Source organism: Falco biarmicus, chromosome 3 (genome assembly GCF_023638135.1).
Source record: "Falco biarmicus isolate bFalBia1 chromosome 3, bFalBia1.pri, whole genome shotgun sequence".
NCBI lineage: Eukaryota > Metazoa > Chordata > Aves > Falconiformes > Falconidae > Falco > Falco biarmicus.
The window spans coordinates 62,273,479-62,300,051 of record NC_079290.1 but is presented as its reverse complement, the minus strand read 5'-3'; the positions used below and the strand labels follow the sequence as shown (position 1 = coordinate 62,300,051).

At 39.2% G+C, this 26,573-nt stretch overlaps 1 protein-coding gene across 3 annotated transcripts in view; it reads right to left on the bottom strand.

Moving 5' to 3' along the window:
- GNAL (G protein subunit alpha L) overlaps positions 1–26,573 on the bottom strand; it is a 195,745-nt gene that overhangs the window by 108,225 nt on the left and 60,947 nt on the right. Inside the window, exons 1-4 of one of the 3 annotated variants that reach the window (XM_056331882.1) lie at positions 14,711–14,926; positions 14,293–14,365; positions 13,382–13,436; positions 13,079–13,198 (exon numbers count right to left, since the gene is read on the bottom strand). In XM_056331882.1, the coding sequence (XP_056187857.1) occupies positions 13,079–13,198; positions 13,382–13,436; positions 14,293–14,365; positions 14,711–14,849 (387 nt within the window). In that variant the 5' untranslated portion in view covers positions 14,850–14,926. Of the gene's footprint in view, positions 1–13,078; positions 13,199–13,381; positions 13,437–14,292; positions 14,366–14,484; positions 14,605–14,710; positions 14,927–26,573 lie in introns of those variants that run through there. The other 2 variants (XM_056331883.1, XM_056331881.1) reach the window with 2 other exon arrangements.

The following is a 26,573-nucleotide window of genomic DNA, read 5'->3' as shown; positions in this document are numbered from 1 at the left end:
CACCTTTAAATGCCTGAAACTGGGCAGTCACTTCTCAGTGTATTTGCAAGATTGTGATCTTTAAACTTACTGTTGTAGAGTATCCTGAACCATACAACCCAGAAGAGAGGAATTTTCTCCTCTCCTCAGGTTCATTTCCTCTGTCTGAAAAGACAGGCACAAGAATATGTTGTCACAGCTTTTTAAATGCTAAAATTTGTATTTGGCTCCCTTTCCCCTTCAACTTGCGAGCGTTCTCTTTTCAGGAGTAAACATACCCAGTTTTCTTTGTCTCCTCTTACTCTTGATGCTCTCCTCTGGACTCCATTTGTGTACTTTTTAAGTTCAGTTCCCAAAACTAGACACAATACCTCAGCTGAGGACTCACCAGTGCCAAAGCGAATGGCATAATTACTTCATGTCTTTTTGTAAAATAGTCTTGCTAATGCATCCCAGAATGAGTTAACTCATTGTTTGTGGTCCATTACTACAACAAAGAATTTTTCCTGCACTACAAGCAGGTTTTTTTTTTTGCGTCCTGTATCCTCTTCCATTCCCTCCCTAGAGATTTTCTGTTTATTCCTGAGAGGCTGCCAGAAGGGTATGACTGGTTGACCTGTTGGAGACAACGATGTTTGACAGGCTTAAATGTATGGATTTAGTATTATCAAGAACCTACAGCAACTTGTTCTTAATTCTTTGTACTGATAAAAAAACTGAAAAGTGAAACAGAATGGAATGATTCTCTTTGAAGTGTACAGTCACAATTGAGAGAAAAAATAGGAGGAACCGAGGTAGAGGTTTAAAAATGAGGAAAAGCCAATCCAAAAAATATTTTAACAGTAAAAAGATGCCTTCTCTAGTAGCCACTCCTCACTATTTTTTCTCCTTTAATCATAATCTACAACTCATTTTCCCACAAACCACAAATGCTGAATCACCTAAGACCTAAATGGACATAAAAATTCTGCTGCTTGCAGCATTTCCTCAAGGGAGATCAAAAAGTTCAAAACATTTTCTCTTAGTAACATGCATTAGGAATTGCAAGGAAAAAAAAAAAGTGGCATTTTTAATCATTTTCTCTAATGAGAAGGGTTCCAAAGAATGGTCATCTTTTATGCTAAATCAGGCAAACTGTAACAAACAATTAAAGAACAATGTATCGCCTCTCCAAAATCAGACTGAAGACCGAGTTCTTCTTCATTTTAAGAACAAAAATAACATGTGTTCTCCTTTTGCACAGAAGAAATTATTAGTTACGGTAGATAATTTAAAATATACTTTTTCATAAGGGATATATGGCAGCATTAGCAAATGAGGAGACACGTCATTACACATGAAAATAAAAAAAATTAATGTAATCGATTTTTTGAACTAGTCAAAATGTATGACAGATCTGAAAATACCGATTAGAATAAGGATAACTGTCATTAACAGTACCCTTTGGGCTCTGCTAATGTTGGTACAGAGACCTTCATGCATATTCCTCCTACCTGAAATTGTGTTCAAATTCTCTTGGAATTATAAAATAATCTACTATAATTCCATAAAGATGTCAACTCAGTGTTCAAAAAACCCCAAACAATATAGGAATTATTAGAAAAAGATTAAAGAATGAAAAAGAAAACATAACGCTACTGTAAAAATCCCCAGTGTATCTACACCATGAGTACTGTGTGCAGCTCTGGTCTCTCATTGCCAACAAGGTCCACTAAAACTAGAAGATACATGGAAAGGCAACAAGAATGAGCAAAGATATGGAAGAAGCCCTGTGAGGGAACAAGTTAGATTCCTTAAGCAGAAAGACAAACATTTGGAGTGATACGATACACAATGAAAAGGGCAATGTGGAAAAGATGTAATATTTCTAATAGACAAACTAGGGAAGATCGGTGGATAGCAGGCTTGGGGAGGGGGGGTGGAAACAAAAACAAAACCCAGAAAAATCAATCAAGTGGCACTTCCTCATACAATACATACTTAAACTGTAGAACTCACTGCCATAACTGAAAGTTCACACAGGTTGGAGGGGGGGTGGGGGGAAAACCACAAAAGAATTCCTGGAAGAAAAATGCACCAAAGTTATTAAACAGAGAAATACCACTCCCAGTCAAAAAATACTTCAGCCATCAATCTGTGGAGACTAGGACAATCAATGTGGGAAACATTACAATGTGCTTGCCCCGTTCTTAAACTCTTTTTCCAGCTTTGCTATCAGCCGTAGTCAGATACGAGATCTGGTGCTAAATGAACCCGTGATCTGAGCTGGTAGAGTTTTCTTATGGTTTTATTGAGCTGTGCAAATCAATTTAAGGTAAATTATCTGTGCCTGAAACCTTTCCTTCTGCACAGAAAGTTATGCCAGTGCAGCCTACTGTTCAGCAAGCCTTTTAAAGATATTATTATTAAAAAAAAACACAATATGAAAATGAATCACAGTGATTATTGAAAAGACCTACTGTTCACAGCTTAATAGCATCCAGAGAACTGTCACTTATCTGAAAAAGATTTTGCTTATTTCAAGTTTTGTGCCAATCTCTAACCTACACAACTTTTCCCACCCCCAAGAAAATCCATAAAAGTGCTCAGCGACCTCCCAAATGTAAATTTAACAAGAAGAAATGATTCGCTTGTTTTGTTTTTCAACTGAAAGTATTTGTGATTTTGATATTAATACCACTGTGCAACCGGAAGCTCAGCTATGAGCTCAACTGGAATGCTGTGCTAGCAGTACATTAAGGTTGACATATATCTGTATGTTTAAGCCTTTGCAAGATTAGAACCTAGGAAATACATTTGTTTAGGATGACTTCTGTATTTATGGAATATTATACTTCTTGCCAGGCTTTCGTTCATCAGTGAGAAGCATCAAAACCTGTTCTGTGGAACTGAAAGCCAAGAATGAAATTTAATCCCCTATTTCTTCAAAATAAAAGCGAAAATCCTCTGCAGTTTGAATGGCTGTATCTCAGAAATGTCAAAAGCCATCTTCCTCTACTAATGTGATGTTAAATCCATACAATTATTTTTTTAATTATGATGTCTCACTTATGTACTCCCTGACTAATTACTCTTTTGGTCCGTAATATACCATAAAAGCACGTTTAGTTTGCTGCTGTTAAAATCTACAAAGAAAATCAGCAGATAACAACAATGATTAAGCACGGTAACCCTAGGGGTGCAAAAATAAAGCTCTACTGTTACCCTAAATAAGCAAGTCTGCTCTTCCCAAAAGGAACAGGCAACACTGACAGCTTGAGAAGGAAGGACAAGCTAAAGTTCAAGTTAAGAGGACACCCGCCCACCAGAAAGAACATTCTCACTCAAACGATTCAGGCTATGGATCCTGCCCTGAAGCCTCACTCTTCCCATGATACCTGGTAATGAATGACATGGTTTCAGCAGCAAGTGAAGATAGCTGACCTCTCCCACTCTCAATGACAAAACAGAAGTGACTATATACTTGTTGCATAATGGTTTGGCTTTTTTTTCCCATTTACATTTCTCCTCCACCTTTTCTATTTGCCTAGGGTCGGAAACTCCTCAAGGCACACAGCCTGCACCAAAGGCAGCCTGGAGCTGGCTGACAACCATGTCCTGCTGCTATTCGTGGTCAGCTGTAGGAGTGCAGGCAAGGGGCAGTCAGCTGTCTGTACAGAGGGAAGTGAGGATACACTTTCCCCTATTTTACTGAACCATTCTTTGCCTTTTCTTGTTTTCCTACCTGACAGTTCTTAAATTTGATATTATTTAGCTCCTATGAAAGAAAGTATGTGGGTGCATGTTAAGAAAAGAATGATCTGCACAGCTCTGTCACTTAACATCCTATGGAAGTGAGGGTGGACGTGATCAAAAAACGTTCATCAAATTAACAGAGCTAAGAGGGCTTGCATATCTTTAGACTATTTTATCTTGCTAAACAATTTCACAGTTCAAGGCAGTGGGATAATTATTTGCATTAAAATATGTTTAAGTCCTACTGACAGCAATAAGAAAACTCAAATGGAATGAATTGGCAGAGGTATCAGAAAACGTTTACTTTTAAAACATTTAAAAGGCAAAGTTAATCTCTAATGTCGACATAACAGACAAATATTCCAATATTCTTCTTGCCTAAGGATAAATATCCTTTCAAAACATCCAGCATAGGTTTTTAAAACAAATGCTAGTAGATTAATTACAAGAGTGCAGTTTAAACCAACCAAAATTAATCTACTGATTTAAAGCAAAAAACCATAATCTGCATGCTTCAAGTGATAGCTGGCATGCTTAGAGCCAGAGGTAGCTCTGTTCCAAGAAATTATTGCAAGAATTTCCAAAGTGAAAGACAATATAAACTTAAAACCACGTTGTACAAATTACATTCTCCTCCTGACTCCTTTTAAAGAGAATGTCCTGGAACTTGAATCAAAACTCTTCAGCTACAGAAAAGCAAATTATTACATGAAATAGGTGGCAGAACAAATCCATAAACATTTTACAGAAACTTTTAGCAGTTAAATGCAAATGTGCATTGTTCTTGCCTTTCATCTGCTTTAAAGTCCTATTTACATTTATTGTAAAGAGCTTTTTAGATACTCTGGGGAAAAAAAATTCATAGTAATTCTTGGGTTTCTACTTATTTACTTCACTGTATGCAAGGTATATAATACAATCTTCTGCTCACACTGTTTTAGCTTGTTCTCTATTATGCAGCTCAGGTTGCTACCTTCTGCAAACAAAATAACCCATCTGTTGATGCAGACTATATTGACTTTAAAAAAGATAATCCACTGTTGACAATAAGTACAAGCAATGGGTGAAGCTATGGATGTGGTTAAAAAAAAAAAAAAAGCAAAAGTCTAAGCTGGCAATGCTCAACACTGTTTTCTGAAACTGAAGCTAAAATCTCATCATGTGCTGAAGTAAGGGGACACAGCTCTTGCTGTTGTGCAGCTGAACACTCCTTTGAAACTCTAAATAATGATGCTATTACTATTTGAGTAGGTGATAACCCCTGTTCCATAGGTCTCCACTGGCTACAGTGACAATACACATGCATATGATTTTTCCCTGACCCCATTTTTATCATGGCCACTAAAATAAAAAAACAGACTCTCCCTCACTAGGAAACACACTACTTTTACAGACCACTCAAAAATAACAAAAGCAGTACATCAACCTGCTATCTTTGGCCTAAAAGATTAAAATAATTAATTAATAATGAGGACAATTGTGATGAAACATACTCTGCTATATTTACCTTTTCTCTGGCTGTGACGGAAAATCTTTTTAACGTAGTTTATAAATAATGACAATACATTAAATATTTCACTACCCTTCCTCTGAAAACTGTCACTTGTGAAAGTCTGAAATGTTATCATCCCCGGACTAATTGGACAGTGTGTCTTCATTAAAAGTGTGACTACCCTTTGCCTGTATTTACATTTACTTTCACTATAATTCAGTTTGATTTACACATGAGGGAACAAACAAGCAAAGTTCTTGCAAATGTTTTTAAGTGCATGTTAAATTTTAATAAACTACGTACTAATTCGTAATTAAATCTTCTAGAGATTTCAATGCAACTCAACATAAGTGCTAAAAATGGCAAGAATTTCTCTCCTGTTTCTTCCCTAAAGGAACACTAGGAACCAGGATCAGTTTGTTATTCTGGCCAGGCTACTACACTCCGTCAGGCACCAACCTAATGACCAATGCTACTCCGTCAGCTGTTTCTCTGAATCTTACCACCTGGGATGAAGAAGGACTGACGCCACCTGCACATCGCAGAACTGCTTTTGGAAGATACCCTGGCAGCAGCCACAAGTTGCAAAGGAATACAAAACCGCAGCCCCCCCTAAGCAACCACAGTTTTAAAAAAATGCTTCAGACACCCATGGCCAGTACAAAAATAAGGATAGTACGGGCTTTAATTTATTGCTTCTGCCTTTAATTTAAATTAGGGTATACACTGAAAATTACCTGATGAACAGAAGTATTCTAAAGCTCATAAATGATTCTTTAATACATTTGTGGTTCTGTGAGGAAAATCAGTCACTCCTACTTAAAATGATAATTCAAGTTATTAGTCTTCCCACTGAATCAAATCAAATATCCAGATTTAGATATAAAAATATTTTTATCCTTGTAAAGTACGATAGAAGTATATGAAATTTTCAGCTAAAATTGTAGCAAAATAAGGCAGAATGTGACATGTATTATTATTTATTTACAGTATTTGTCTGGACGCTAGCTTGACTTTCAAAAAAACTCCAACTACTTTGTATTCACAGGTACAAAACTCGAACTAGTATCAGTAAATGTCAACAATTTGGGAGACTATGGCAGTAATTTAAATTTTAGTTAGCAGTAATAGTAAATGACAATATGTCTCCAGTTTCACAGTGAAAGTCTCTGTGTTGTGTGATGATAATAAATAAGGTAGTCTGGATAAAGTGTGAATACCACTTTGCTATCTGGGAAATCAGATTCACATTATAAGATAGCAATCATTTAATTTGGTGTTACTATAATGATGCAATATTGAATGTAACACTGCACTTGATTCATAAGAAGCATTGTTCGTAAGACTTTCTCAAATAATTGTCTTTTCAGAATTAAATTCACTATTTTACACTGTAAGCTATGCAAAAGTATGTTCTAAAAGAGGCAAATGCACGTGGAAAAGGTGAACTTTTTCTGTATATTTCAAAGTTGAACCTGTCCTTAAAAATATTGAGATAGGAAGATCTAGAAACAAACACAAAATTTGATACCTGTTTCTTTTCATTTTTTTCTGAACACATATTACATTTCTTAACTGTGGATCATTTGTCATTAGGTACAGGACCTCCTATGGCTCCCAATCTCAGTATTTCTACTTTAATTGTTGGGGGCCTAAGTAGATCCCTGAGCTCCTTTCCTGGAACACAAATTTAATTATTTACTTATCATAAGTATGAACAGTTAACAGTTGTGGTTCAGTGAGCTTGGAACAAGGGGAGGAAGAAATATGCTGTTACACTTTTGTTAAACAGAGTAGTGTTTTACTACAGCAAAAACCCTACTTTATTTTTATGCTTGAACAGAAGGAATTCTTTCATCCTAAAACGCCCCCCCCCCAACACAAACACAAACCATGTATTTTAAGAAAGAAATCCTGAGCCTCATAGAAGAGCTGTACTTTACGCAAACGACTCCAAGTTTAGCCCCAGTTGTGTTTTCAGTAAAATCAGAATATTTATTAAAGGATTAAAATAAAGGAATTCAAGAAAACCATGGTGGAATTTTACACTTCCATATACAGTGTAGTTCCAGCACATATTATCAATTTGAGAAGTTTGGGGATATGTTGGTTTAGGGTTTTTTTTTTTTCTTTTTTTTTCTTTTTCCCCAAATTTGCCCTATACTTGCTTGTAGGATGATCCCAGTTATAGTTCTGTATTTTTGAAACTCCACAGTTAAAGTAATGACTGATTATTTCTGAAAGCAGTACTGGATTGACTGATCCATCAACAGCAAACTTAATGCTTACAGAGAGTAAGAACAAAATAATACCGAACACTGAAGTATATTCTTAATCTCACATAAGAAATGTTTGCAATTTTCTATTTTAACATTGACTAATGAGAACACTGGGGACTTCACTTGCTGATTTAAGGAAAACCAGACATGCTTATGCTACATTTGTATGCAAGTAGGCATTTCATATGGAAGAAAAGGTATACTGGGCATCAGCAGAATCTGCTCTTAACATGAAAACAGCTCAACTTCAGTATCTGCTGTTAATTAATAGTTAGTATACAGCATAAGAACAAGTGCTATCACAAGAAAGAACTCTCACCTGTTACCTAATTCTCCCTAGTATCCACTACTTTTCTATATCAGTTCTATTGACAGTTTTAACCTTTGTGTGAAGACTGAGGAGTTGCCAACAACTACATTAGCATACACAGCATTTTAAGCTGTCTTTCTCTGACAGCCTTCTCCATTAGTTTTTCAAGTGTTATTAATTCAGGGAAGTAATAATGTTGTTGGACCTATACAACTGAATCATTATCTGGCCTTCCAGATCCTTTCCATGTTTGTGAGAATAAGACCAAATGAAGAATTACCAGTGTGCATCTTAGACTACAACAAACGCAAATGAACTGATTTTTAAAAGTCTAATTGATTTTTAAAAGTTAATGTTGACTTGACACTGTAGTAATGTTAAGTATCACTACCACAGGTAATTATAAAAACTTGTGGCTGTTCAATCTACCAAAATGGTAAACAACGGCCTGAAGTAAAAATCTAGATAGAAAGAAAAATCAAGTGAAGCCATTTGAGTGGCAGTATCACCGCATTCTCTTTTATTTGATGATGTTTTAATGTAAAACTTTGTATATTTTCACACTCCTGAGAAATGGAAATATTGCAAATTATTTGAAAATCCAAACATGTAAGATGATGCTACTTTGTAACTCCTTTGGGTTACATCAAGTACTTGTAACCAGGAAACTTAAACAATTTGTGATCAAATAGGATATTAAAGTCACAGCATTAACTGCATAACCCAAGCAAGTTTAACTATATATGAATCATTTTTATCATGTTTTTTATCTTTTATTTAAGTATTTATTCAGGATAAAGATTTTCTATAGCCCCATGACACACTTCACTTGAGCAAGATTTCCAGTTACTTCAAACATTGAGACACACTCTGTGAAAACTAGCCCTCACCAGTTGTCAACACCAGCTTGAATCTGAATATCAGGTCTAAGAAAAATGTGAAAAGCCTAACAGAAGTCTATGTAACTTCAAATTCTGACCAAAACCCAATTTTTCTCTCTTTCTATTCAAACAGTAAAGACACAAGAAAGTCCTGATTTTTAAGGAGAAAATGTGGAAGAAAATTAAAGTCATCAAATCGAACTCAAACTGCAGTATCTGAAAATGCAGAGCAAACCACATATCAGATTAATCTAAAGTAGTTTCCTTGTCAATGCCTACATTAACATTTCACATTTAGAAGCTAAATTAAAGAGTTTGCCTAATAGATAAAATAGCTTTAAAAAATTATTTTCAAAACTCACATTTTAAAATCAGCACAAGGGACTACATTTGCACAATTCACTGTTTCATGAAGGTTCAAGAAAATACATTGCCTCTCTAAAACGTTCTTAGCAAAGGAAAAGTAATCTTCTGAAAATTCTCCCTTGTCTCCAAAACCTGGGTGAAGTGTTTAGATGTTCTCTATTAAGCAAATGATTTACGTTCATTGGTAACTGGTTTGTATAGTCAAACACTTGACTATGGAAGTGGTGGTAGCTAACTGACTACCTGCTATATACCTACAGGTAACTGATCAGATGAGCTCGATCCAAGACATATCTTATGAAAAGCAACTTAAATTAACTACATTTTTGGGGAAGACAAAGGGTAAAGGAATTACGTACCGAGTGGCTTTGTAGTGCCCACCAAATTCAAGTACTTTATAAATACAACTGAACTTGAGTAAACACACGCTTACATAATACACCATGTTTTTCCACAGCTACCAGCATAATATGCCCTTAATATGTTCACTCTGATTACAAAGGACAAAATAAATCCCCATCAATAAAGGATTAAAAATGGTGCATGTCAATTCCTGTTAACTTTAGCAAATATCAATCAACACTTTGCCAAAAATAATGAAACCTTTCAGTGTGCGTGCTTCCATTTCTGTTGTAAAGCCCTTCTGCTCATTCCAACCTGGAATATGGAATTCAGATAGCATCTAAACTAGTCATCAGATGAAAATTTACCTTGATTCCTTTCATGACTTCCACAAAGAAACTACAGTGGGTACTTGCTTTATTCACATTTATTAACTCTGTAAAAACTGTAGCGCTAATTTTTGCGATTTCTAGAATTAGACCACATCAGTCACCCAGGAATTTCTTCATAAAAATTTTGTAAAGTCTTTTAATAAAAGCCATGAAAGGCAACATGAAATTACAAAAGAAATCAGGAAACCTTTGATTTTGCTTTACATCAACTAGATAAATCATCAATGCAGCGCAACTAAATCAAATTAAAGAATAATTTTTTAAAAGTAAGTAAAACTATTGGGGGGGAACTCAGGCTTTTAAATGAATGTTAAAAGGCTGTAAAGAGAAAATAATTTGTTTTAAAATTTGTATCACTACTAAGTAAGATGTTCTGCTTACATTTTGTAGAAAGCTATGCAATTAAAAAAACAGCCAAGCAAAAACCCAAAATACATATCTGAGTCTAAACGTGAATCCCATCCTTACTCAAGTTCTTGGAATTTCAGTCATAAATTGCAATTAAGAGTATGATTTCACCCACAGGAAATCAGTATTTTCAAATCCACTTAAAGGACAATTTTCACAATTAAATGCATATTAGTTATTTTGTATGCAATTTAACAATGTCTACTCAAGCATACCAAATATGTCACAAATATAGTTAAATTAGTGCCTCATGAGTGTTGGTCATATTGTGCCATCAGTGAAGCTTTTGCATTTCATCAGGGATCTCTCTTTAAAGACTCATGATACAGTGCAGTCATTTTCCCCACACTCTGTGTGCAATGTATTTGAAATGCATCTTCAACTAAAATACATTGATTTTTATGACGAAGTTTACATGGCTAACATCATCCAAAAAACCCCACATCTGTAACTCATATTGCAACACTAAGGGCTATGTCTTTAACAGCTCATTACCATCCACATTGTTAAAAACCTTAAAATTGTCTCTTCCTTCATTCAAAGGAAGAAGGGTAACCCTTGTCACATTTTAGAATGTGCCAGAATTTACCCCAGAGGCAACACCTAAGCACTGCCAAAGTCAGCATTTTTTCCTTTACAACTGTTTTTCAGTAGGGACGATACAACTGCAAGTCTTGAATGTCTACTGATAAGTACTGTATTGGTTTCTCTGGCTCAGAAGGCCTTATTCTATACATCAGCTATCAATTAAGAGAAGCAGTAAAGCCTAGCAAAGGATTCGTTATTGATTACTACCCAAGTATTTATTTTTATATTTGTTCTTATCCAAAAATACTAAATGGGTCGAAAGTTATTTCAGCTGGAAACTTAGTTTTACTTTAATTTATCATTTACTTAAACTGGAGTAGAATCAAGCCCTGAAGCACGACAGCACCTTCCCCCCCCCCCCCCCCCCCCCCCCAAATCTGTCTTGCTCACGCATTTTCCTGGAGACAAGTAACATACCAAACCAACAACAACAAAAAATCAAAATTTAGCCAGACTATACATTTTATAAATATGAAACCTATCAATTGAGCAGAGAAGAAAACAGGAGGCAAAGATGAAAGTGATACACAAAGTATATTTACTTCTAAATGAGCACTGATTTTTCTTTTTATAAGCTTGTAACACCTTTTTTTTTTTTAAATTATGACTATTATTTGACACTACTTCAAAAAATGTGATGACAGTTTCAGAAATCCTACTCAATTAAAAAAGTTATTTTTTTAATTTTAAAACAAAATGAACTTTGAATTGAGATTTTAAAATTAATTATTACTTGTTTCACAGTCCACTGGGTCCTGTTCTTTTCCCCTCCAAGAGCAATAAGTTTTCCCCTCTATAATATATCAGTGAATCACATTTGGCTAGATACAGTCAGCTGCTGTGAAAAAGAAAAATTTTTGTAAACGATAAAATGAAAATAAAAAATAACTCCAGCCCTATGAAAAGTCCACTTCAGTTTTCTTTTATCCCAGAAACCCAAAACCCGAGATGTACTATTGAGAACTGCAAAGGATATATGCCACCTTCTTTTTACTCAAACAGAGGTCAAAATTCCACCAACATCATCCCCCCCCAGCCCCCCAGGAGCAACAAATGCCTCAGAAGTGCAATACCTGCGTTAAGACAAATATTTCATGTCAAACTTGCATTCCATTTCTAAAAAGAGTTTCTCATTTTCACTAACTTACATCTACCAGTTGAGCAATTATGCAGTATGTGGGTGTACCTTGCAGTGGCTTTCTTAACATCTGCATTCTGTGTTAAATTCTAACTGTACAAGATGTCTGATATTTTTTCTTTATCTTGAACCTTCAAAGTGGTAGGTTTACCAGAGGCAAAACCACACACCAGAGAATATGAGTCATATAATAAAGAAACGACTCTTTCCCCTTCTCCTCCTTCCACCCTGGGGCTACAATAACCTAAAGACACTCTATTGTAAATGGCTTCTTTGGTAATATTGATAGCATGAACAACTCGCAATCGTTTAGCCAATGAATGAAGATGTTTTTAGTCCTTGCTGTATCCATAACAAATTGCTCTCAATACCATTTTAAGGCAAATTAAAAATTGTCCTACTGCAAAACCAGAATTCCTTATAATATTCAGATTGTCTATGCACTTGCTTTCATGTCATGCATAAACCATAAAACATTCTATGCATGTTATTATAAATAATAATAACACAAAAAGATAAAAATAATCACATATAAGATGCCTATGCAAGTTAATCTGACCGGTACCTCTCATTTGTCTACAACAGAGTATCTTCTATACAGAAATACTTAATTTTCTAGTGATTCCATATCAAAAGATGGCAACATTTACATACAAGTAAACCACTGCTCATGCCAACTACAATAAATACATCAGGAAGCATACCACCTTACTGGACCACCTTTTATGTGAGCTTGCACTCCAAAGTGCAGTAAGCATGGTAAACAACACTGGAACCACTCTATCCCTTTATATCCTTTTCTGTTGGTCGACTGTAACTCCCCAGACTGACATCCTGCATCTAATTCCAGGCAGGAAACCAGCTTTCAGCAAAGTCTTATCTGACATGTCAATATGTATCATTATACCAGAAATTTTGAAGAGAAGAACTAAATGCACAAACAGCATTTACAAACAGCAGCAAATAAATCAGTAACAAGAAAACCTTGCACCACTAAAACAGGTGCAACCACCACAGTCTCGTAAGAAAGTTAACCCAGTGGCAGAGCAGGCATAAGCTCTTCCCGTGACCACCTTCCAAAAAGTTAAAAAACCACCGTTTCACTAAATCAAAGCGAAGCAGCATCTTCCCCCTTGAAGCACAATAAATCAGCAGTTTCTATTCTTACCTGTGTATAGTCAAAGTCAGAAAGAGGAGCTATACTCTTGATGTAGTCCATTCGAAATTGGTTTTCTGGGTTGGCCAATGGAACTGGGGGTATTAAAGTGCTCATAGCTGAAACTATAGTCTAGAATTGGATAAAACAAAAACAAACACATTAATCTGGATAAATCTAGGATACAGGATCAATAGAAGATAATCCAATCTGATCAGCAAAAAGGGATTTCTCTCAGCACAATCTTGGAGAGCACAATCCTTATCATTTCCAGTACACCCAAGCACTTAAGAACAGTATAAAGTATGTTCTTACCACAATCGCATCTTTAACATTTTTCCGAATATCCAGTATTTTCTGTTTCTTTTCTCTGCATTAAAACAGAAATATTAACACTTTGATTTTTTTCTTCCAAAGCAGTTCAGTCAGTTGCATTCTATCTTTTTTTTTTCACTGATCGCTTGTTTATCTGCTCTTCAATCATTACAACATACTAACTGAAAGGAACAGCAAGATAAATATATTTTTCTCCTTACCCCTTTTCTTGCATAGTATGAAGGGCAATGCACATTCATCCCTGAGATATTTTTTTTTAAACCAGACAATCACAGCCACATCTGCAAAGCCTTCCCTGATACAACTGGAAGTTATTCTTTCATTTCTACAGCATGCTGTAAACATGCTCTAAATTAACAACATGCAGTTGAAGGCCAACAGATATCTAAAATTAATGCTATGGATTAATAACAATTTCTGGCAAAGAGTTCTTCGGAGAGAAAATGCTGCAGCCTCAGAAAACAGCATGATTTCTAACAAACGTGTAAAATTGGTTTCAGTTTTACGCTAACCCAAATACTGGAAAAACAGCAGCCACTGTCATCCTGACTATGACTTGACATGTATTTTTGTATTACAGACAGATGCAATATTTGGTTATTTGCTTCTATGTAAAAAGTAGTCGCCATGTTGTTGCTACACAGGGGCCTGTCAAGCGCTGCAGTAGCAACAGTGTAAAATACAGTAAAGGGGCCAGAAGGAGAAAATGCAAATATACAATAGCAGTAATTTCCTTATTCTCACTCCCCTTCCTCCCCTCCCTCCCCCAAAACGCAGTGTCAAGCCACCAAAACACTGGGGATGAGAGGAGAAATTCCCTAGCCTACTGTGTGTTAACCTGTCTCCAACATTTAATGAAAAATAAGTCACAAAGCGGCAGTCATTCTTACTCTGAATTAAATCCATTGACATGCAGGATTCGCATTTGTTTCACAATAGTGCTTTTTCCTGACTCACCAGCCCCTAAAAGAGAAAGAAGGAAAAGGAGAACATTGTGACACACGGTTCAGGCTGGGGGTTTGGGGTCGGGTTTTTTTTCTGGTGGGTTTTTTTTTTTTTTTGGACGCGACAGCATCTCCCACCTCCGGCAGCGTTTCTGTATGTATGCATCCATGTGGCTCAGGCGCTGAGCTCAATCTGGGGACGTCTCGCATACTGCTCAACACACAACAGCCTACATTCTTCATACCTAAGGCACAGACATGTCCCCTCTCCGCTGCGCCCTGGCGCCCAGGCGGGCTGGGGCAGATGCCCCCATCCTCGTCCCCCTCTCCCCGTGTCCCCCACCTCTGCCCCCTTCCTCCTTACCCAGCAGGAGCAAGCGGTGTGTCGCTTTATAAGCCAGCCTCTCTTTCTGCAACTGCTTCTCTATTTTTTTGTTGGCTTCTCGCTGCGCTTTCTCATCGATACGCTGATCCTCCGTTTTGCTGTTGCCCAAACACCCCATAGCCGCTGCTTAGGATGGATGTCAAATCCTTGCCTTTACAGATTTAGTATTTACAAAGGGGGGTGGGGGGGGCGGGGGGGGGTGGGGGGGTGGGGGGGTGGGGGAAGGCAGAAGACAAGTCTTTATATCCGTGTGTCCCTGCGACGGCTTCTCTTCTCTTCCTCCCCCCCGGCTTGCTCGCATAAAATGGTCTCTGGCCGCGCTCGGATCGCCGCGGAGTGGCTCGGCTGGCTCCCCCGGAGAGATGCGGGGAGCGGGCGGCGGAGGCGGCCGTGCCCCGGCACGGAGGGGGTGGGGGGAGAAATCTGTGCAAAAATGCCTAACATGCAACGAGAGGGAGAAAAGGGCTCCTCCTGGAAACCAGCCGGGTGCCGCTCTCCTCTCTCCCTCCCCACCGCGCGCACAATCCCTATATTTCTCTGTAAAGGTCTATTTTTGTCTCCCTAACTCAGCACTGCCTCTTTCTGCGAGACCAGGAAACAGCCCGGCTACCGGCCCTACGCGCAGCGAAGCCGAAGGAGAAAGGTAAAAGCCGGACCGATCTACCTGGATCCTGCGGGGCCGCGGCCAGGCGGTCCCTGCCGCCCCCCCGCCCCGGGCCGCCCCGCACCGCGCCGCCCCGCACCGCGCCCCTGCGCCGCCGCGCACGGCAGCCTCGGCCCCGCGGCCCGGCAGCGCTGCTGCCGCCAAAACCCGGAGCTGGCACCGCCGCGGCGGGACCCGCGGCCTCGGCCCTGCTGCCCCCCGCGGCCCTGCGGCGGGGCAAGGGGGCTCCGGGACGCGGCCCCCGGGGATCCGGGCTGTCCCGATATTTCCCCTCATTCCGCGGCGGTGCTGGACGGGCCTGGCGGCCGCCAGGACAAAGCCTGACGCTGCCAGGTCGGAAGCCCCGGCTGCCACAGGTGCTGCCTGCCACCCTCACCGGCCGCGGGCCGTGCCACCGGGTGTCCCCACCGGCAGGCGTACCTGCGCCTATAGAAAATGCACACATACGCACAAACACCGTGCCTTGGCTTGCTAATAAACAAAGTGGCCCTTTCCGTGAGCTGTCACAGCAGCACATAGGTGGCTTTTCTCCTCTGAATGCTCCACACTGTGTCAGCTGAACAAGAAAATGAAGCTGTCCCAATGGCTCACAGCAACGTTTACCCCAAACATAGTCACACGCACACTACCACCACCACCACCACAAATCTCAACGAGAAACCCCTGTGTTTCTTCTTTCATTTACCACCCAGAAAACTACAGGTACTCCTTCTTGCTTCCCATCTCCCACCTTGCAACCCGGCACCTCAGTGCAAAAGCAGCGGTACAGCATCCGGCTCTTCCTGAACTTCCACTGCGGAGAAACCACCAGCACTACTCAAACGTGATCCCCAATTCACTGGGGCACAAAAGCACTAAAAGAAGGATGGAAATGACACCTCTAAAGTCTGAAAATAGTTTCAGCATTTCTCTCCAAATATTATTATTCCCCCAGACTTACGAAAATGGATTACTGAAAAATTAGTATTTTGATAGCTACATACGTGTGCGAAATTCTGGCCCTGACTAAAATCAAAGAGAGACTGCCATCAACTTCAAACAAAGTATCATTTTTCTCAAATGATACTCTCAAAGTCTTGAGATGCATGTGGCAAAAAGAAACTAGATTTTATGAGCAGAAGGATCTCCCTCCTCCCCCCCGCCCCCCCAATTGCTCCCTCACTCTGGTGGGAAACACTAGGTAAAGGGAGAGGAACTGGTACTGTCTACTTGGAGCACACATCATAGGAAGGTGAAAAGGGCTGGATCCAGAAAAGAAACAGGTACTGCTCCAGCTGTGGTTGGGTACATGGAGTTTTCAGAGATGGCTGAATTCAACTGCCAGATACGTGTTTTTATGGTACTGCTTGATCTAGACTCTGGAAGCTGTTTTATCTTCCTTCTTACATAGGCGGTGTGGGGGGGTGGACAGACACGCTACAGATAACGAAGGATCTGCCAGGCTGAAATAGGCATTTTTAAGCATTACTGGACTGCATTTTTCAGAATAGACTACTTTTTTCCTAACTGGAGGGCAAACGCCACCTCAGATACAGGTAGGTTTGGAAGCACAGTTCAGGGTTACCGCTGTTTTTTGGAGGCTGTCAGGCACAGGATACATGATGAATGGCTTTTGTGAAGAGCAGTCATGTTTGCTCTCTGGTGAGGCCCTTTGAGGGCTCAAAACCGAACAGGATTGCCTAGAAATCACTAACTGGGTCTGGATTTTCATAGTTCTTAAGTGTCAAAATTGTACTTTATGATGCACAAGGTGTGCATAACCTTATTTATTTCCTATGTAAATAACTCAGTTTGGGACCTAAATCCCAAATCTGGCTAGTGTCAGTTGGTCCTAGGAGCTAAATCTGCCTTGTTTCTTTCCCTCCTCTCCTCAGCAGTTTTCTTTCTGCACGTACTAAAGTTGGGATTTTTGGTGCAGATTTGTTCTCAGCTTTGAAAAGGCTCAGTGCCAATAAATAGGATTTGACAGGATCCTGGTATATCCTGCTTTTACCTTTCTCCAAAAGAGAGAAAGTGTTTCTCATTTCCTCTCTCCCCCTCGAAAAACCCCATGACCCTTTTGGGTCTCTTCCTCCTGAGAAAAGATCACAGAGTTCAAGAATGACACGCGCAAGCAACCTGTGCCCAGAAAAAACTTTTGGCTGCAATTATATTCCCAACCCTCACTTTGCTTTTCCCAAATACAGCACTTATCCTGACACATTCGAAACTACAAAATCCTAGAAACAATAATAAACACAAGGGAAGCTTTCACCCCTTTAGACACAGCATTCCACCCCCCCACCCCCCCACCCCCCGACAGAAATCACAGCTATCACATGAATATATGACTCCTCTGCATGCAGACCAACCTAAACAGTGAGCATAATCCAAATACCTGTCTCTATAAAAGGTTTCAGCATCCTGCTTTACCAAAACAGCTTCTAGTACAAATTGTACATGTGAATAAAAACAAAATCCCAGGCAAGGGAAAGGAGATTCTTCCTGCTCTTCCACTCTCTTCCCAGGCAACCAACATGGCATCCCCCTCAAGTTCCTCGTCCTCGTGAGAATGAAGACTTTCACATTGCTTCTGCCACATCAGATCAGGCAACATATGTATACATATGTATACATTTATATATGCACATATATATAAATATAAATACACACTGAGTATGTACAAAAATAACATTCATCTTATGCTTTGTGCTCAAACTTGGTGTTGTCCCATTGTGAAACCAGGCAATACAGCATAAGCCCTCCTGGGGGGAAACCAAAGACACCTTTATTTCCTGCTTTGCTTCGCAAGTTCCCACCTCAGGCTGCATTATTTGTGAGTCTCAGGCTGAATGTTGGGGAGCCCAAGTTGCTTCCTTGAGGCCACGTTTGCATTCTTGAACAGAAAAGAATTGACAAACCAGTTGAAGCTAAGTTCGAGGAAACAGACATACTGGGTGGGGTGGCCACCCCTGCCACAAAGCCACGGTCTTGTGTCTCATGTCCATCCTGTTTGAGCTAAAGAGGAACAGAACCCCAGTGAGAAATAATAGGGAGTTCCTACAGATGCAGCTCAGGAGACCCAGTTGTTCCTTGACCCTCTAAATCCAGAGCAGCATTGATGCAGAGCTTTTCCCTGCAAACATTAGGTAGGGGTGGAGAAAGTTTCTCTACAGAAACCCTGCAGACCCTTTGCAGACCATCTTCCCTTTACACAGCCTCTATGGTGGCTTTGGTTCTGTTTCTCAAAAAAAGAGCAAATGGAAAGACAGATGAAAACAAAAGCTTATGGGGGGAGCTAAGCAACTGGGAGAGATTCTTCCTGCTTGTCACTCTTCCTGCCTCAGCTTGCACATGAGTCTCTGAACTATTTGCATCCCTGCCCTCAAGTATGGACACTACACTAGGTGGGTAACGCTGTGGTGACCTGACCTGCTTCTCCTCACTGACCTCTCTTTTTTCAGGTAGCCCATCACTACATGTCAGGATATGCAGATATCCTAGTACCCATGTTTTTTACTCCACCTTATTGTCAAAGCATGGTCTGAAAAGAGGAAAACAGATCAGTATTTGCATAGGTATTCAAGAAAAATAATTCTCTCTTTCTGGTAATAAATTCTCGGTAAGTTTGTCTCTCTGCAGATGTCAATATTAACACAAAAGTACACACTCCCTGCAAGGCCACACTTGGATTTTTGTAACATCCGTGAACCATGAACCAACAAAAATTACGACTCTTACTGCATTAAAAACACGAAGGGTCTAGAAAATACACAGTACGTGCTTTACAGAGAAGTGAATGTCACACGAAGAATTCTAACCTTTATCCTTTAGTTTAAATCAATGACCTCAAAAAAGTCATCAAAAGAATTTTGAGAGGAGCTTTTCTGTTTTAAGAAGCAGGATGGGAGAGATGCCTGAGAAGGTGATGTATGCATTTTCACAGTGATTGTGGACCTGAGCCTGAATTGACTTCACGTCTGTGGATAAAGGACAAACTCACCGATGCAGGAGAGTCAGGAAATGCTGAGGGGCATGGCAATGGTCTGAGTAGTTCCCTGGCTCCCTGACCCAGTTTGCTGTCCTCATTCCCATGCCATACTCCTTTTATTTGGCAGCTGTCATCATGTAACTCACCTGTCAGACCAACTTACCCCTTGCCTGCTCCTCTCCCAGAAACCACAATCCACCCCAACTCTGCAAGGCATAGGCAAGCAGTGAAAGGGAGAAAGCAGATGAAGTGATGCGGTAGAAGACTACGGACTAAAGGTAATAGAGTACAAAGAAAAAGAAAAGTTTTCCAAAGAAAAACTGCAGGCAGCAGCCCACAGAAATCACGATAGCCTTTTGCCCTGAGAAAGCATTTGTGAAGGGGAAGATTAGCTCCAATAAGGAGCCAGATGCTCCTGGAAGCCTGCATGGAAAAGTATCAGGTGAAAAGCAGATTTGCAGAATGATTGTGTTAAAGAGGACAATCCTCTTTCATTCAAGCTACTTATTCCTTATCCAAGCTAGTTATTCCTCATCCATGTCCTGCAAGGAAGCAGAGGTAAAGGGGAATTTCTGCTTTGGCCATCCCCATCAGCTCAGGGTTTCAATTTAGATCCTTGTTGGTAAGGAAAATCCCTTTCTATGAAGAGACTTGTGTGGCAGCAGTGCACACACATCCATCTGTCAGTACCAGAGGCAGAAGTTACTGACTGAAACTAGCGTAAATCCACCAAGGTCCTAATAATGTTTCAAGACTAAGTAACCTCGTGAGATTTAAATATTCCTACAATCAAGTAACACTTTTAAATAAAGTGACACGGATGCTTTTGCAATAAGCAAAAGGACAATTTCTCATCTGATGAATTTGTGAGATTATGAGATACGTTATGCTGTTAGCAAAACAGGAGGCACTTCTCTGCCAGTATCCCAGTTTATGGAGAGTTTCACTTGGCTGGACATGCAAAGGACATGGACATACCCCCTGCCCTCTTAAACTGAATATACAAAGTAATACATTTACATTTAAGGCAATGGAAAATTAGATCTAATCAGTTGTTTAGAAGAGTCCTTGAGATTAAATACATTTAAATAAAGCCAGGCAAAACATGCTAGTATCACCCCAATTTAGAAGTGAATTCATCAATAAAGAATCAGCTAGAATTATAGATGGAGTTGCTACTTTTAAAAACAAGGGGAAAAATCTATACAGGAGACATCTGCATTCTCTGCAACATGCTGACCAACATCTTGCACAGCTGTAACAGTGAAGCCAAATCATTTATCTGCAGTTTATAAAGGGTTTTATATGTCATACAGAATTTTGAACTTAATAGTAAATGCTCAGGTCGACCATCACAATCTCCCTATTTGGACGGGAATGAAAAACTGGGGGGAAACCCCTGTAAGGCACCAAACATATGTGAGATGTGCCTTAACCTTACCTTTAACTCTGAGGCACATGCCTCAGCATAACACTTGCCGTCACAGCATGTTTGCCTCCACCCCCACACATTAGACAACATTCTGCTGAGCTAGATAGTCTCTACATTCACCACAGACACACCTGACCCGTGATTTGCTTGTGCCTTTATCACCCTTCTGTCTTGATATAAATGTAGAGATACTCTTCAGTTTTTTCACTGTTGTTTAACTCCTCTGCTTGATAAATTTTTAGCTATCCCCACAAATGTCTGATTTTCAAATAAAGGAAGTCTCTGCATAGTTAAGTTACTGGCATTCAAATTCAAAATTATATTCTAATTCTTCTGAGTGCCTGCAGTAATCGTCAATGGTGAATCAATGGTGTCCCTCGACAGAAAAAATTTACAAATAAACACAATCTTTGCATACAACTACCTTAACATGAATCAAGGAATTCTATAACTGCAGCCACTGAGTGCATATTAATGCAATTCCAATACCCAGAAGCACTGGTAAGGTCATAGGAACTAAGTCTGTTTCCTAACCTTGTTTAAGGATCCCAACATGTAACTACACACAAGAGTCATCAGTAAAAATTGGCTTCGAGAAATAATGTTGCCAAGATGTGTATAGCCTCACACACTCACACTCTGATTTCTATCAATATTTATTGCAGAAATACAGCTTTTTCCTGACTGCATCAGTCTGGACTAGCAAGTCCAGATAAAACATCAGAACTTACAGAATAACCAACCACACAGTGTTTTCCTCCTCATCCATCTCTTTTCTTAACCTATACATCTGGTTGTAACAAGTATTTGTTGAGTCACATTCCTCTTAGCCTTCTGTAGTACAGATCTTAAGTTTCCTATACGTATTTTTGCTCATAATTGAAGAGACATGACTTGATGACCCACGTAGTCCTTCCAAAACCAGGTGTATGTTGCAATTAAATTTCTATGCTTTCATGACATTACATTATTTATTTCTCTGGACAGATAAAGCAGTAGATATGAAGACTAAGCAGATAAATTACTTACCTAGATGACTATTCTATCTGCATACCTATGTGGGAGAGGGCAAAAACAATTGTAAACATACTGTGACCATTTCCTGGGAAATAAGTCTACTTACTCTATTCTCTTTCTCTTCTATTCCCTTATTCCCTGCTAGTCTCAAAATTACAATGCTATTCTGATGGAACCTTTATAGCATGAGTTAATGGAATTCAAATGCATATGATTTTATTCATCCTATTTTTACTAAAAAGCAAAAGTTTTTTTTTCCAGCAGCCACTGGGCTGTTTGTATAACATCAGTTAGATTCTTTGGAGCAAAGATTTGTTTAATTTATACTAAGGATCCAGAATATGGATGAAATCTCACAGGATCACTTTGCTTGGGATGAAAGGTGATAAAAACTTCAGTGTGTGCATGAAGGAGAAGGGAGAAAGGTTGAAAAGTCCAGAAAACTTGCAGTCAAGGAGTAAGTCGCTTAATAATAAGGTACTGAGGAATCTGTGTTTTCTCACACACTTTGGGAAAGAAAAATTTGTTTCTAAAATACAAATGTATAATGTGAGAAAACTTCCTAAAACATGGCAACATTTTCTCTGGGTGTAAAGTTTCAGGTCGATCAACAATGGTGTCATGCTTCCATACCAATCTGCTTAATTACAGGTACATTTGTTTTAGTTTTGTGTTTGTTTTTTTTTTTAAACAGAACCATTCTAGCTTAACGCCTTCCAACCTCCTTGAAATTGTAAATCATAGCTTAAGTCCAAATGATGCAGTGCAATGCTATGCAGAATTATCACAGCAGCATCTGAGGTTAGCCATAGTACAAATGCAAAAATGGTCTAATCCAGCAATCTAAACTCACGCAGCTGTTCAGACACTGCACTGTATCTTTTAAAACACTCAGAGGGTTTTAAAAAGCATATAGCTGCTTGGAGTATTTAACAACTTACAACACCATTCACCTAGCCAACCAATTTGCCTACCAATCCTAAAACATTTGAAGGCCTTTAAACCTACCCATATGCAAGCTCTTCCTGCTCAGAATCAGCTACAGCGATCTGCCACCCACATCACTAAACACAATGACAAGATTGTGCTTCCATGTCTTTGCAGCCTATTCTTCGTAATATGCAAATCTTCAGGAACTGCATTCTGATCCTGATGCAACAGCACAAAAGCAATTGTCGTAAGAAACGGCTTAACCTGTCAGCAACACTGTCACCACAATTACTACCACTAATAAAGATATGATCATAATCTGCCACTAAAGGATCATTAGATACATTATGACTATTGTATTCTTTTACATAGTTCTTTTACATGGACGCTGACTGAGAACACTTGATCTAAATAAAAATAACCACTATAAACTTTCATTGACAAATCTGTTCTTAACCTTTAGACAGCTTAGGATGCTGCCTGCTCACGTAGGGAAAACCAGTTATTAATAGGTCAGCCCTGTGAAACATTTACCAGAAATACAAACTAGCATAAAACTGTATACAAAGACGAGAGCTTGGAAGAATACACACAAGGATTCTCTGTCTGAACATGTAAATGACAGATTAAAACTTCTCTGTACCATTCAAACGTTTGTGGTCCATATGATTTATAGTGTGTTTGTGAAGGGACAGCTAGCTGTACATTCAGAAAGACTCAAGAATTACATCTGTAAAAGGCACACAATACATGACATAAGTTTATTCTATGTCATTCATTGTTATATAATTTTATTGAGACTGCAGAAGCAAATGATGAAAGAAATAGCAAACTGCCAAATTTGAGTTGCTTGTGCATCTCAGATGCTGCTCCTCTGCACGTGTATACCATCACAGAGCCCTTCCCTTTGAAAGCTGACTTTCTGGATGTATTTCACCTCAGAATAACCATGAGCTGTCAGAGTGAACATTAAAAAAATAAAGCAAGCAAAACAAAAGAAAAAAAACCCCAAACCCCCAAAAATGGAGACCCAGAACATCTCAAAGAAGGTATTCGTCATATAGAGAAAAATAAGTGTTATAATTACAGGAATTAATGGAAAAACATGAACAATATTGGTCACTTCCACTCAAAAAAAATGATCACAAACTGGCAGAAGTACAGAGGGATGAAGATGGTAAGAAAGGACAGCTGGTATCAGAGAAGTAGATGAGGAACAACAGGGTTTATTAGACCAGGGATCCCTGTGGTTGCCTGCAATGATCAGGTGAAGCACGCAGCACACTGTGGCCTGCCTTGTCACCCTGGGCCACGAGGGCTGCAGCTTTCTGCCACAGCCAGCACACTGCAAGGACCACCGGGGCAATGTTTTACCCAGAACCACAGGTCCAGGCCGCTGGTTTTGCCTGTCAGAAACCAAAAGCATACCATCACTTTCCAGAGGAGTACCAGAGAGCTCGCCCATGACTAGAGAAAAGTATTTAATATACTACAATCTGAGCTGTTTCACCTAATTTAATCTGTCCCGAGATGCAGCGAGCCATGTGCAAATGATAGGAAAAATCAGTTTCAAGCCGCCAGAAAAGTCCGGCTCTCTAAGAGCACGACTGCAGAAAACAGCAGCGATACCCAGATGGGTCTGGCTCAGGGAGCAACACAACCGCCCCGGGGACAGAGGGGAGGTCCTGTCCCTCATCCCTCATGCTTCTGCCTTGTCATGGCAGGCTGCTGTTTCTGCCCTGGATGTCCGTCCAGGGGAGGGAAAGGAGGCTGGAGATGGCAGGCGTCCACACACCTTTCTGAGCCTGTTCCTTCTATTGTGTCAGCAAACAATAGCCTCCCGCCTAATCTGTGAATCTCCTCAGGCTGCCTTCATGCCTTTACCATACTGCTTCCCCAGCCCAAGTCACCTTCTCTGCTATTTACAGCTCTCTGAATGGTCAGATTATTCCTCTGTATGCCCCGCAAGAAGGTAAGCAGAAAGGAGAAGATTAGGCACTCAGTCAAGTGCCTAAATTTTCAAGTTTAACTTGGTTACTTTCCATATGTTGACTCCAAAATTTTGTGTGATTTACAGCATGAGCTGATGGCTGTCTTCTGTAAACCACACACAGCACAGAGCCAAAAATTAACACAAAAAACTGATGCTGTGGCAAAATACTTCCAATACTGCCAAATTCTGTTTTTCCTTTCCTGTGGACTGTTAGTAATTTCAACTGCCTATGGAAATCTGAATGAGTGTTGGTATACAACTTACGTTACATGTTTAGAGTTCACATTTACAGCCACGTCATCGCCATGAACTTCTTGAATGTGTAGTAATCCTTCTTTTCTGTGCCTTTTTGGAATATACTGAATAGACAGGCTGCACTTCAAAAATTCAGAATATTGACAGACATAAAAATACAGATGCTACATACCCTTTAAGTGACTTTTTTTTTTGTTGTTCTGAATTTACTATCAGATTTTAAGAACTAGATCTTAGCAGGTGACTGTTCTAATTATTTGTTATTGAAATCATGATGACAACCTAAAAAGTCATTCTTTACACTGACCAATACTCTGGAAGTATTTGGATTACCTATAAGCTAAGCAAATCCATGCTATAGTACCTATGTATAATACTAAAATAATGTCTTTTTTTTTTACAGCTTGCTCTATTCCAAATGTACACTATGGCAGGTTTTTAATTTTTTTTTTTTTTACTTGGCACACAAAAACCTTGACACCAGATTAAAATATTATTATTACATATGCCAAAATTTATGCTTGGAATCTGCTCACTTGAAAATTTTGTCAGTTAATATCATATCAATGATAATAAGAGAAACCTTTGATACAGGCCACACAGAAAATCTGCTATAATCATGCATAGCAAAGACACGATGTTACATCCAGTAAGGGTTAAAACCATACACATTATGCAAAGCTCTATTATCAATAACAGTTTTAGCCAACCGCAGTGAAAACAATGGACTCTTATAATATAATAAATCAAACGTGGGGTGCAGTGTATCTCATGCTAATGCAGTTGTTTAAAATCTAAGAATTAGAAAAAATATTCTATTATTATCTAATCAATTCCTCCCTTGAAATGCCTATTTCTCTTCACAAACTATAAATGGATTCAAGGTGAATTCATCTAGAGATCTAATAGTCAGTGCTCAGAAATCACTGTGAAATGGAAATAAAGGTTACTAGCAGGAAATTCAGCTAAGCAACTGCACTGCATGGCAGCAAGCCAGAATGAGTGTATTCGCAGTGATGTGTTAACTTGGAAAGTAAAGGCACAGAGCTGGTGACCAGCAAATATGACTTGCTGGTCACCAGCAAGTGAAAGAGCTTTTGCACACAGTTTAGCACCTCTGCTCATGACCAATCATTTTTAGGGGCATTAATGAATCCACTTTTTTTTCATAAGAAGGTAACGGTAATACATTTTAATGCTCCTCTTCACTTCAACAGGAATAGTTCTTTCAATACAATGCTGTTCAACTTGGTCAGTAAGCCATCTGATGACCTCAGGCAATGAGAAATTCCACGTGGTCAAGGAACTCACATCCTCAAATCTCATGAAACAACCCCAGCTTCAGTGCTGCTTCACAAAGGTGTAGAGAGCCCCTGGAAGAAAAATGCTTCAACTGCAAATGACCCTGTATCTATTTACTACAAGGATTGTGACAATAAACTATTTTTTTCAAAAGCTGGCATCTTGACGTTTTAGAGTGACATGATTCTTCCCCCCCTAGATTTTACCACAACTACAAGTTAATACAATTTGAATACAATGCTTTATATGCACTGATGCCAATACATATGATAATTAGCA